General features: G+C 51.3%; 1 protein-coding gene across 1 annotated transcript in view; it reads right to left on the reverse strand.

The window, feature by feature from the left end:
• Positions 1 to 439: 439 nt before the first annotated feature.
• Positions 440 to 13,675, reverse strand: part of APBA1 (amyloid beta precursor protein binding family A member 1) — a 233,827-nt gene continuing 220,591 nt past the window's right edge. The window contains exons 11-13 of the mRNA XM_040250244.1: positions 6,933 to 7,052; positions 4,840 to 4,980; positions 440 to 4,128 (exon numbers count right to left, since the gene is read on the reverse strand). Of these exons, the coding sequence (XP_040106178.1) occupies positions 4,057 to 4,128; positions 4,840 to 4,980; positions 6,933 to 7,052 (333 nt within the window). The 3' untranslated portion in view covers positions 440 to 4,056. The remainder of the gene's footprint in view (positions 4,129 to 4,839; positions 4,981 to 6,932; positions 7,053 to 13,675) is intronic.

A 13,675-nucleotide genomic window follows, 5' to 3' on the forward strand; every position in this document is an offset into this window, starting at 1 on the left:
CTAAGTCATGTCCGACTCTTGCCACTCCAAGGACTGCAGCCTGCCAGGCTCCTCTGTCCTCTGTGATGGGGCGGGGGATGGGACAGGGAACTTTTCCTTCCTGTAGTCCACTCCAGGGCTACCTCCCCGCCCTGGAGATTTCTTGGGGGAGGTAATTCACTTCTACCTCCCTTCCCTCACTGAGAAGCCCTGAGGGTTCCTATGTCGCATTCAGTGTGCTTCCAGGAGATCGACGAGCCAGTGGATTTTCTAACAGCTGACGCAGCCGCTTGTGTTTTCTAGCCGAGTTGATCCACAGAACCTGCCCGTTTAGGCAATGGGCTCTGAGCACTGAGCAGGCCCCACGGGATGAGTAGGAGGTGGCCTTTGGGATGATGACATCTTTCCCCCACTTTCAGTCTTGTCCCTCCCCTGAAACACGAAGACGCTCAGCCAGGGCCAAGAGGTGACGTTCTTGTTTATTGTTGCAGCAACTCTTACAGACATTAGCGTTCAGTTAAATAAAGGAAGAGAACACATTAAATACATCACAACCCCCAAAACAGTATGGAGGAGGGGAGGGCGGGCCAGCCCAGTGACCAGACTGTCAGGGGAAATACATTCAGTGGGTGTGCGGCATCAACATTCCAGGCTCACGTGTATATATATCTTATTTATATATATTTATAATTATATATAGAGATCATTGAGTTTTGTGTATACAAAGAACCATATTGTTACAAATACAATACTATACTTCTCCCAACGCTTTACAATAAGCTCTATCTCACCCTCTTTACAGAACAATAGTACAAGTCCAAACTCCAGGGGCTGTGCTGAGTATGTACAAGGAATATCCTTCCCACACAGTCCTCACCATGGCCTTGACGGAGGGTCAGGACGTAAGCTCAGAGTTGTGTGTTCAAGTCGGCCTCAACCAGGGAAGGGGCAGACGGACATGAAACTCAAACCAGCAAGTGGCCTTGGGAGTGGGAGAGTAAACACGCCTCAGAGGAGGTGCCCCTAATTGTAAACATTGGTAACAGCCTCACTGCTGGGCTCGGGGGTGGGTCTCATCTGCGTGCAGATGGGGTGGCGGGTGTGACCGGGATAGCGGGAGCGATGGGGAGGTAGTAGGTTACTCTGGGACTCTCTGAGGCCGGGGCTGATGGGCAATGTTGGGAATGCAGACCCGGATGCAGGGACTCAGAGTCCAGCGCCCCGTGATGGGCTCCAGGCCTAGGGGAGCAGGCTCCAGGCACTGGTCTCTGGGGGCTTCATCCTCTTGTGAACCCAAGGTTGAGGGTGGCTCCCTAAAATGGTCACATTTGAGAAGGCAGAGGCAGGGCAGGTTCTGGCCACATCCTGGCTGGACCAGGAAGAGTAGATGGATCTGGGAATCTATCCCCAAAGCTGAGTCACCAGCACATCCAAGCCAAGTGGCAAGAGTGGCTTTTTGCCTAGGGCCACGTTTGGGAAGGCTGCTCTGTACATAGTCTTCACCATTACACAGGGTTTTCAGCTATTTACATATGTAACTATATATACTGGGATGTCAGAGGGAAACAGGCTGTCACTTCCCATGAGACTTCCCAAACAGAGTTACTGTTAAGATCCTGCCTCTTGGTTAACTTCTGAAGATGGGCTGACTCCCCTCAGGCAGCCAGGCAGGTAAGAATACGCTACAGCTGACTGAACCTCCACCAAGTTAGAGATCTGGCTCTCCGGGCATGAGGAGCCACTCTTATTGACACAAAGCTATGTGCTGAGATAATCTTATACTAAAACGTTAGTCTCCTAGGACAGTTTACCAAACTGGCAAAAACACCCATCAGACTTTCTAGATTTTTGTGCAGTAGCAATAGAAGTGTAGCCTGCTGCCTCCTCTCCTTTGGGTGAAGACACTGCATTGTAATGACTTGGGGGGCTGCACAGGGATGTGCTGGCGGGGTTCCTGTCCAGTGGCTGATCACCGACGCCTCTGAATGGGCGTGGGGGCAGGTGGCTCGAGAGTTCACTTGGGAGAAAATGACACGAGCCTCTCCCGGTTATATTCCAATACCACCCAGAATGCTGCATTCCTGTTTTACCCACTCTCTCTGGCAAAGGTAAGGTGAACTCAGGACTCTTTAGTATTTAATTGTATGTCATCAGATACTACAGTTTGGTAAATGGTACTGAGGTTCGTGGCTCCTCATGTTCGCAGTGGGTTAGCCTTGGGGCTGGTCTCCTGCTTAGCAACATTGAGCTAATTGTCCTCAAAAGTTTTCCAGGGGTCCCATACTGCCCACCTTGGACCCTTGGAGAAGGGGCAGCCCCTTCCCAGGGGGGATGTGTGAGCAGCATAGCCCCTCTTTGGGTAGGGTCTGACCCATGGTCACAGTGGGAGTCCAGCCACTAACGCCACTGAAGCACCTGGCTTTCCTGCTGAAGCAGAAAGCTCAGCACAGAGATCCCAGACTGCACAACCTCTCTGGCAGAAGTCTCTCGCTCCCAGTCTTTTCTCATTCACTTCTCCCTCCCTGAAATCCCTCTGCTCGAGGTATAAAATCCATACTACCCAACATGTGCTCACCAGGTTGCTATTTCCACAGACACAACATAAATAGCCCAGATGTTGAGAACAGGGACTATAATAATATCACAAAATAGTTTCTCTTACCCTGTCTCTGTGGAGGTCACAAACGGAACAAAAACGAAAACCAAACGAAGCCACACCCCACCCACATGGAAACAAAAGTGCTCTTTGGACCAAGAGTAAGTGAAGACTGGCTCAGAATCATGGTATTACAAAAACATCTGCACTGAACTGCGACGAACGAAACCCACGGACGTGAGGCGCCTGATGAGAACACGGAACATCCCACACTAAGTAAAAGCTTTTTCAGGTCCCCGAGGCAGCAAGATGTTTTTGGAATTCATCTGGGGATTCTTAGGCATCGCTTGAGGTCATGACTGTCCCCTTAGTCGATGTACTGTGCTGGCCTCTCAAATGTCACATCCTGCCTCGTGGTCCTGAGAAGAGGAGGCTGGTCCCACCTTGGACCAGGAAGCCTAACACGATCACACCGGGTTCCTCATCTTCAAGGGGAGCAGTCCATCCTGTCCAGACTCCCAGTGTGTGTGGTGTGTGTGTTGGGGTGGGGGGTACATGGGAGTCCATCAGAACCCCCTGAGCCAAGGAGCTGCTGGCAGGGCCGGACCTCAGCCTCAGAGGGCTGTCTCTCTCCGGGCAGGGCTCACCAGCCCGTGGCCCTCACCTGTGGGGGAAGGGGCCTCACCGAGAGGCCATGTGGGTTTTCCAGGGGCTCTGGGTGCCTCACTGGTGGTGGGTAGGAGGGCAGTGTGGAATATATGCAAGTGAGATGTGTGTACGTACGTGTGGTGTAGAAGGCGGCAGAAGTACCTGCCTGTGTTTATCTAACGGTTGGTAACCGTGGGAATTGCCCAGTTCTCTGCACAGGTATCTGCGTCCCAGCAGTTCCCCTTCTATCCCGGGGTGAAAAGGTTTACATTAGAAAATACAATTATGTTGAAACTAAAACTGGCTGTAGAAGAGGCATAAGGTTGGCTCAGAAATTCTGGGAGGAAATAGCGTATGATGCCCCAAGTACACGGTGGGCCGGCCCCCCATTACTACCATATTCCCATGAACTGACTGGAAGAGAGCAGAGATCAGCCATTGGATCGTAGGCACTGCGGAATCGGCTTCTTCACTGTCCCTAGGGGCTCCTCCGAAGAGGTCTGCACCTCTTGGAAAGGGAGGGTGCAGGGTGGTGACAACCCTCCTCAGGCCCCCTCCCGCAAGGGCCCTTTAGGAAGGTCCTCGGCAGATTCTGGGTGGCTTTGACCTGCTCTCCAGCCTCAAAGGAGTGTATACAAACCTTCCCTGGCATTTAAAACAAACAAAGCAAACCGGAGAGAGAGAGAGGGAGGTCGCTGCGGATTCTCTTCCTCCGCTTCAAACCGGGTGCTGGGCGTGAGAGGGGAAGGTCTTGGTGGGCACACAGATGCAGCACGAGAAACACAACCACAAGTGAGGAGAGGCCTCCATGCATGCCGCCGCGTGGTGCGGCCTCAGATGTAGACGGGCTGCTCCTGGGCTGTCAGCAGTCTGTACATGGCAGCCGGCATCGTCTTCATGTGGATCTGCAGGCAGAAAGGCACGTCAGCGTCGGGCGGGGGCTCCGGCGCTGGGTGGGGCCGCCGCACGGCTGGGGCGCCTTTCAAGGTACACCCCTCTCCCCCTCACCCCATTTCTAATCTGACCCAGGCAGCCTCCAGGAAGAGCAGAATCCATGGGCTTTCTAAAACATTAGGGGTGATAGTGAAGACTGAAAGCCAGTAATGCTCTACTTTCCTCAAAGCTCTGGCTCTCACCAGGTTTTGGCTTTTTTTTTTTTTTTTTTTTAGGAGAAACCCCCTTAAAACAGGAGGAGTACAACTGTGGGGTTTTGGCTGCTCCTGCCTCCCTCCCTCCCCAAGCTGTTCAGACCCCTGTTCAGCCTGGCCGTACCAGGGAGCTGCGGATTAGACTTGAATCTGAGACTTTAATCTTGCAGGCTCATTTGCTGGGATTAGCTGGGAAAAATGGAGAAAACTGGGCAGCCACAGAGAGAATATGCCCAGATTAGAGAACTAGAAGAGAAGGTGGGTAGATGCTGCTGGAGGAGAAGGCTGAGGTGATGTGATGATGTTTTTGAGGAACAGCTCTCAGACAACCACTTGTTACTGGGTTTCAGTTCTGGTCCAAGACAGTTTGGTTGTGGAGACGTGTTCAGGATATGGAAGAACTCTCAGGAGGGCTTCCTGGCTGGGACGAGGGGAGCCAGGGGACTCCCACCCAGGGCTCCCCCCTACCTCCCCCACGGCGTTGGAGAGGATGTGGACGATTCTCTCATGTGGGGTGGCCACCACACTCTGCCCGTTGATTTCAATGATGCGGTGTCCCACGCGGACGCCTCCTCTCTCTGCTATTCCGCCTCGCATGAGGCTGCAGATCTGTCAGGGTCGAAGGCCAAATTTAGTCAGAGGCCCAGTGACCCATCCTGGGGGGCCACCACCTGCTAGGAAACCCACTGGGGCAGGAGACTGTCTTTTTCTGGAATTTTCCACCCCCAGTGCTCTCATCTCTGAAAAGCTGCCGTGGTCAGGCTTTGGATGTTTACATCTTTGTTTCTACAAGCAAGAGGACTCTGGAGCCCCATATGGCCCCCTTGTGTTCACGCACTCTGCACAGGGAATACAGCACATCACTGGATTTCACGGCACCGTGAATTCAGACTACTTTTCATCCAAGCTCAGCTTTGGTAAAAAGAGCTGTCTGGGCCTGTCACAGAGCTGCCAGTGTTTTCAAACTGTCAGATGCAGGTTAGTATTATCTGGGACTCAAACACTGAACTGTGTGATGCTAGCAGCTGGCTTTTTAGGGTCAGTTCCCTGACTTACGCTGGGGCTAGAACCTGCTAGAACCCCACTGTGTGTGCACAGTTTGGCCAGCTGGAGGGCAGAAGCTCATCAGCCTTCCCCACTCAGTGGCCCTTGTTCCACTCCCCGCTGGCAGAAATGCTAACGTGGCTGCTTTCTGTCTCAGTGCAGCCAGGCACGGTGGGTGGGCAGAGGCTGGAGGCTGCAGGAGGGCTCTGTCCTGCACACGGCAGCCGCAAGCACCCCACCTCACCCACAAAGCAAGTGGAATTGTCCCAGAGGAACAGGGCTGACTTCTCACTCCTGACTGTGCGCCTTTCCCTAAAAGCCTGTGCAGATGACGCTGCCTCAGCTCAGGACAGCACGCTTTCTGTGTCTGTGTGCGTGGGGACCCTTCAGCCTGTCAGGTACTCTGGGAGCCAGGCCCGTAGGTGATCCCCACACTTGAGATAAAACTGAGGGCTCTGCATCTCTTATAGCACAGTCCTCTGTTAACAGATGAACAACTTCTAATATTATTCAACTTTGGAAAAACATACCCAAGGAAGTTTAAACTGATAAAAACAGGTTGTCAGATCAAAACTATAAGGAGTAACCTTGGCTCTTCTCTTAAGAAGGAAACGAGGCTACATGGGTACAAAAAATAAAGTGGGTTAGGTATTTCAACCCCAACTGGGAACTTCAAAGGCATTTCTTAAGACACACTTGGAATAAAATTTTAATTACCTACAAGTCAATTAAAATTTAAGGGAGGAAAAAGTATAGGTTTTTCTCTCTGAAAAGATGAATGCAAAGAGAAGGAGGGCACGTGCAAAGTCTATAATATCCAGAAGGTTACAGATTTGTCACCAAAGCCCGGAATTAGTATGAGTCTAGAACAAGGCAAACCAGGATGAAGGGGGAGTGGTACCGAATATGAGGTTTCTGTCTGGGATGAAGAAAAGTTTTGGAAGCATGGTTACAACCACTTCATGAATGTCCTATAAAGGCACTGAACTGTATGTTTAAAAATGGTTTAAATGGCAAGCTTACTACTGTGTATGTTTTATCACAATAAAGGGGAAAAAAAGCAAAGTACTGAGTTGACCAAAAACTTCTGTGTTCATCCCGTAACATCTTGTGGAAAAACCCAAATGAACTTTTTGGCTAACCCAGTATTTGAAAGCAGACATCCAAGTGATGAAAATACACTTTATCCCCAAAGTGCCAAATTCAGGTCAAGAAGGCAAGGAGGAAACCATTCACGCATAAGCCCCACAGGGCTGGGTTCTCAGCCAAGGCTGTGGGGAAGGTGGGCACCTCCCAAACTGTCTTAAGTTGGCAGCTGGGAGGACCATTCTCCTCCCAGGGGAGGCACCGAATTCTCTGCCCATGGAGAAAGGGCGTCTGCCTCACCCATCCGCCCCTCTCTTGCCAGATTCTTTCTGAGAACTGACCAGCTTTAAAAAATACCCCCCAAAGACCCAAACCCTGGGCCTTGGTTTCGTGGGTCAGACTTCTGGGAAGAGGTATGGGGCTGAACTTACAATTCCGTTCTGGACGCTGAACCCCAGCTGGTAGCGAAGGTCTGGTCTCCTGATCAGCACGGTGGTTACTGGAGGACACCTCACGATATTCAGCTTCACCCGGGCCTGATTCTTCAAGCCCTGCAGTGTGAATAAAAGGGAAACTGATGACCATGGAGGCTGACACAAGGGAAGAGCAGACAGCACCGAAGGCAGAAGATGCTGCACGGAGCCTCGGTACTTGGTCAGCCCGCGCAGTGCCCCTCATCCAGCTGGACGGCGCCCGAGCTGGACAGTCCAGGCGAAACTGTTAACCTAGGGGAGAAAACTGCTGGGCTTACATGCAGCCCTTCTGTCCCGCTCAGCTTGTGAAGAGACTACTTTCTGTGAGCAGAGAAACGGGCTGTGTGTAAGGCATCTGAAAAAAAGCAGTCATCTGTACAGTTAAAAGAAAAACTGCCAAGTGTGGTTTCTGGCTTTAAGGATGAAGGATGTACAATCTCTCTTCCGGACAGGTGAGAGACAGGCTTTCGAAAGGAACTTTACTCTGAAAGTCACAGTCGTAGCAATTCCTCCTTTTCTAACAAAGGACATCTAACTCACAGCAAGGCCCAATTCATCGGGTTTGTTCTCTCTCACCCCTGAGGGTCCTACTTCCCTCTCTGCCTGTTAGGGATCTTACAGTTAGTGACCATTTCCAGATGCACGTGGGGAGAAGCAGGGACGACCTCCTTGGGAGACTGAAGGGGGTGTTAGGACCAGCGCTGGTAGAGCAGGAAGTAGACGGAAAAAGGTCTTGGAAATCATCTTCTGATTTCATGCTCCCTGGTAACTTACTCCTCCCTCTAAATTGGAATGGAGTGTAGAAGCATGTCGGTCTTTTAAAGATAAAGAGGGACTTCAGCTGGTTTCTGAGCCTAGACCTCCTGCACCTGGTCTGACTTCAGCTGAGTTCAGGCTTGTCTTCCTGCCCTCTGAACATTTGCTCAGCAGGGACCAGGGCCTGGGTCTATGCAGAGACACTCCTAGAAAATCACCACAAAGCCCCTCTTTCCCTCACTCAGGCAATGGGAAGATTCTGCCCCTGCTGGTCCCACCACCAGCTTGTGCGCCTCACCCGAGAGGAAGGGGCCAGACAAAAGTCATTCAGTCCTGAAATGAACTTCCCTCTCTCATGTCTGCAAGGCCGTGTGCTCTGCCTCAGGGACCTCCTACCTGTCCTCTGGTCCAGACCGAATGGCTACAGCAGGTGCTTTCCAGCCTGCTTCAATCGCAGCATGCAGGAAGAAAGGCTGGGTACACAGACTGCCAGGCTTGTGGCCAGAGGCCCTGCTCTGAGAGGTGAGATGGGGAGAAGTCAGTACGCCTGTCAGACACCTGCTTCACTGGACTCCCAGCAAGTGAGCGTAGCTGTTCAGGAAAGGTTTCAGGCCTGCCACAGCTCCTCTCCTCCAAAGGGGAGAAGCTCTTCCTAAAAGATGGTACTGCAGGGTTGAGGCAGGAGATGGATGGACCCCAGGTTGAACAGTTTCTCCTCTGTGGACAGAAACTCCATATAAGCAGGATGATGTAGGAGGCTGGGCCCTGTCCAGATAAAAGACAAAAAACCATATATTCCTCATTCCTGAAGTTAGGGAGACCTCCCCGACGACACCTGTGCAGAAAGTCTCCTTGGGGGTCAAAAGAGAGAGGGTGTCATCCCATAGTAAGTGATGGCAACCTACCCACAGGCCTCTTCGCTAGAATCCATCTTGGCTAAGAGATACATGCACACATGGGAGGATCCTGAGATACCTAGTACACTCAGGACCAGGCAAAGCAAGATGACTGAGCAAAGGAAACTCACAAGAAATGACCCATAAAGGTGATTCAGACTACCAGAAAGGCACAACTCTGGGCCCGCGTGTCAGTCTATCCACATACACCGTATTCTTTTTCCTCTTAATCAACACTTTACTTGTTTCACTACTTTCCAGCTGTACGTGGAAATTTGTTTCTGCACAGCTGATGGGTTAGGATCTTGCCACTGGTCCCGGGTGGTCTAGTGCCTGCCCTCGATATCTGGCTGAGAACCAAAACCCTGCCTCAGGGCGCTGAAGGCCAAGGGCACCCGAGATCAGGGGAAGTGGACATCCTGTCCTCCAGGAGGGAGCAGCCAACAGAGGAAGGGCAGGGAAAGGAGGGCTCTGTGCCACCCAGTCTGGAGCATCCCCTGGGGACGCCCCTCCCCGCACATCCCACCACCACCCCCATCATTTCACAGATGGGTCCAGTGTGTGCCCCTTACAGGCAAAGCAGAAAGAGAGGGCCCAGAGGACAACGACAAATCCGTTTCAGCCTGCAGGGTGACCTATCAATAGAAATCTGTAAATCGCCCGGTCGCTGGCGCCCGCTGTCACTCTCCAAGCGGTCTGCAGACACTCTCTGCGGGAGGTCAGGACTCCTACTTCAGGTTTTTATGGATGAGGACACAAACATGGACATTACACCTGCCTTGTCCAAAGCTCAGTGGGGTCAGCATTGGGGTGACGGAGCCTCTGCTCAGGTCTCTGCCTTCCTCACAAGTGTCCTGCCAAGCTGAGAGGTGAAACTGGTGTTAGATGACTTCAGTGCCAACAGAATTTGTGGCAAGAGTGTGACCTGCCTCTCTGAGTGGCAGGAGTGATCCACACTCCTTTTGCTTCTAAGTAATGAAGATATGCTTTAGACTAAGGGATGGATAGGGGGGTTTTTTGGCCTCTAGTTGTCTGGCTTTATGCTGGGCCAACAGGTTCTCAAAGTGGGGACCCCACACGGCAGCCCCAGGATCATCAGCTACTATTGTTAAGAAATGCAGGATTGGGGAGGGATGAATAAGGAGGCTGGGATTAACATGTATACACTACTATACAGAAAGCAGATAATCAACAAGGGCTCACTGTATAGCACAGGCAACCAAACCCAGTATTTTTTAACGAGCTCCAAGGGAAAAGAACACAAAAAGGAATATATATGTATATAAATAATATACCTGGGGAACTGCATCACCGTGCTGTACCCCTAAAACTAACGCAGTATTGCAAATCAGTCCTACCTCAATAAAAAACCCGCCGAGTCTGGCCTCCAGCCAGAACTACAGAATCAGAAACTCCAGGGGTGGGACCCAACAGCCTATGTGTTAACAACTCTTCCCAGTGACAGGACCCACATTTCCTGGGGATACACTCAATTTTGAGAACAAGAGCTATAAATCGCCACTGCAGAACAACAAACTCCCCTGCACTCAGGGATGATCTAAGACGTCAGTTTTCTACTCAGACTGGTGGCCAGTGTGCTCTGTGAGAGCATGGACTAGCCACACCAGGGGGAGGGTGACAACCGGTTGGCCTGGGGCCCAGATGCAGCCACCCTGTGCGTGAGCACCCCAAGGTCAGTGACCATCAAAACCCATCCCGATGACGAAACCAGCCGAACCACCTGTCACTGCAAGCTGACTCCTGCCAGGCACCAACCTGGAGAGTCACAGGAGCTGTCTCCTTTAATCTCCTTGACAAACCAGCAGCTCTGATTATGCCCATTTTATAGAAGAGGAAACTGAGGCTCCACAACTCACCCAAGTTCACCCACAGCAAGACAACATCCCATGCGTGTTTGTATTTAAACTCAGAACATATCCTACTCAATGATCCACCACTTAGACAACTGGATGATGTGCGCTACTCATGAATAAGGTCTGCTCAACAGAGAAGCCAGGGAGAGTGACTGAAGAACGAACTTGTGCCCCCAGCCTTGCATGGGGCCATGATTTTACTCTCCTACCTGGGGTGAGAGTTCCTCAGGGCTCCTGCTCCCTGGCTGCCCACTTCCATTGGGGGTTCCAGGCTGTCCTCTCAACTTGTGCACTGTGAGGCATTCAGCTGAACTCCCCACCTCCAGCTGCACCCTCAGGGTCCTGAGTTGCCATTTTCTGTGGGACTGGAGCTCCCTATGGCTGGGATTTGGCTTGCGGTGGTGTGTGTACATTGCAGGGGCTGTCACCAGCATCTCTCTGTGGTTTCTAGAACAGCTCTAGGAGGCTTCTCTGGTTCCACAAAGGTTTTCAATCAGGAGCAACAAAATGAGCTGAGGTGATTCTGCTGGAGTAAGGGGAACCTGTGCAGATCCAGGCCGCCCTCCCGCACAACAGCCGTTCCCGTCACCTGTGCCCAGGGGGACATGTGCTGGAATTCTGCCCGACAGTGTGACCAGAGGGACCTGCTGAAGAGGCCTCTGCTGGCAGCAGACCTGGGCTCCAACTGTGTTTTCCCCACCAGAGCCCAGGGGGTCTTAGGCCCTGTTCTACCTCCTTCTATCTCAGTCTCCATGTCTTCAAAACAAAGGCTGACACCCACTAAGGGCTCTTCCATCTCTAGTTGTGACAATTTCGGCTCTTGTCATGCATTTTTATTCTTTCCTAAATGCATCTGCTGACAACACCACATCTCAACCATCATGCTTAGAAACAGCTATTTCTAACATTACAAATCAGCTTCTCTTCTGGAGGTGCTGCTCAGATACCATTTGTACATGTATTCTCTCCCCTTTGAATGCTTCTTCTTTCTCATCCAATCAGTAAATATTTACGGATCACCTGCAATGTGCCAAGACACGAGGTGCTAGGAGTTGGTGGAGCTGGGCCACGGTGAGCTCAGGGGAGGGCTGTGGGCATAGCCAGGGCAGCCAGAGTCCCTTCCCTCTGTCTCCTCATCACAACCCCCCAACCCCGACCCTGAGACCAGGAGGGTGTGGAAAACAAGAGCAAAGAATGCTGAAAACAGGGCAGCCAGAGTCCCCTCCCTCTGTCTCCTCATCACACCTCCCAGGGACCAGAGCACTGTCAGAAACAACCCTCCAGAAAAAGCTGCCTGCTTTAAGTGTTTAACCCTGCGAATCACTGGGGTGGCTCAGGTGTGCCTGTGAGGTACAGGGAAACCTTGGAGAGCTCCTGAAAAGCAAGAGAAGGACTCTGGGTTCTCCATGTTACCTAAAAAGTTCACATAGGTCCGGTAGGCTCTTTCCTTTTCTGTGAACTGATTTCAAGATGCTGATGTGTCCCTTGATCTAGACTTGGGATACTTGCTGCAAGATGAAGCTCAGAGAGATAGCAATTGAAACAGGCAGACCACACATGCACGTGCTCTGCTGTTCTTCATCTATGCTCCAAGTTGGGTTCCACAAATGTGGATTTCTCAGCTGCCCTTTTATTGGAGGTGCTAATTTAAATAAATGGTCATTTCATCCCCATGACAACAGCGGAACGGTGCAGCAAATTAAGGAATATGGTGGGAGGCTAAGAGTAGGGAAGAGGGGATGGGAAAAGCGAAGGCAGAATGGTCTCCATAGCAACAGGAAGGCAGACCTGTGACGATCCTGTTGAAGGTAAGAAAGTGGTGCTCTACTGTCAAAAAGAAAACAAACCTGAAGGGCAGGGCCGTGGAGGTGAGGGTGTGAACAGGTGGTATGCTACCACGCTTTCCTACCACTAATTATGCTTTAGGAATTATGACAGGAAGAATAAGAGCTAGGGAAGACAGTAATTAAAACAATTCAATACCTGTAATCTAGTCTAGAAATGTACTCTGTTCGCTGTAACCAGGGAGAGAAAAGGCCAACACGCATTACAGGGACAAGATGCAGAACACTCGGCTTTAGGCTCTTGTTTCTCAAAGTCCAAGGCTGGCCAAGTCATCATCCAGGAGTTTATTGAAAATGCAGAATTCTATCCCAGACCCACTGTTTCAGAACCTGTAGTTTAACAAGATCCCTGAGTGATTCAAATCAGAGTTTGCAAAGCACTGATTTACCAGGATGAGAGCTGCTCATTAAATTCATCGCAAGGAACACAGACACAGCGCTGAAGCAAGTAATACTAACGTGAAGCCTTGAAGAAGCCCAGAATGGTCCCCTGCAGTGGCCTAGAGGGTGGGGTGGGGCAGTGTGAGCATCTGCTCAGGTACAGGCAAGAGAGAGATGTTTTTAGATAAAAACAAGAATATAAGCCATTAAACATCTTCATCCCATACTGGTAATTCTAGCTGAAACCAGTGGGAAAATCCTCAGGGTGGAAGTGGGGAGGGGGATGTGGTTGGGCCAATCACATTTTTCCACTTGACAAGGTCGTGCACCCCGCAGTGCCATCCTAGCTGGGGCCTGCCTGCTAAGTACTTCCCTGCCAAGGGTGGCCAAAAAGGTGCTATCTTTCCTCCTTTCCATCTTCATCAGTTACATCTGTTTTCATCACCACATGGCCTTTTAATTTTCCAATTCCAGAGAGACTCCATTTATAGACATCAAAGGTCAGCTACGTGTGCAAACAAACCTTTTCCCCTTAGGAAACTGCCCAGACAATGTGCTGAATCCTGCGCCAGTCGGTCTCCACCTTGCTGTGTGAGGCACCGGACAGCAGGCCAGTCGCCGGGTGGCACCACAGGAAGGCAGCGCAGGCCTCATGGGTCTCACAGCCTCACCCTGTCTGCCTCCTTTGTGCAGAGGCAGCGGGCGGTGGAGGGGGTCCCGGACATGTCTGCACCTTCTGAATAGCTGATGACTTATCTGTGAATTGGATGTCTGCCATTGCCCTCCCTCGTGGGCTACCTTTTATGAAGAGAAAGGAAGGTCGCCAGTGCCAAGGGCTGGGCGCTGCCCAGCTGGTGTGTAACAGGCTCGAGTATACAGCCCCACAGTCCTTAGGAAGCCTGGCTTCTTACCACCCAGGCCCTGGCCCCAACTCAAGTTATCCTCTTTTC

Source organism: Oryx dammah, unplaced genomic scaffold (assembly GCF_014754425.2).
Source record: "Oryx dammah isolate SB20612 unplaced genomic scaffold, SCBI_Odam_1.1 HiC_scaffold_1, whole genome shotgun sequence".
NCBI lineage: Eukaryota > Metazoa > Chordata > Mammalia > Artiodactyla > Bovidae > Oryx > Oryx dammah.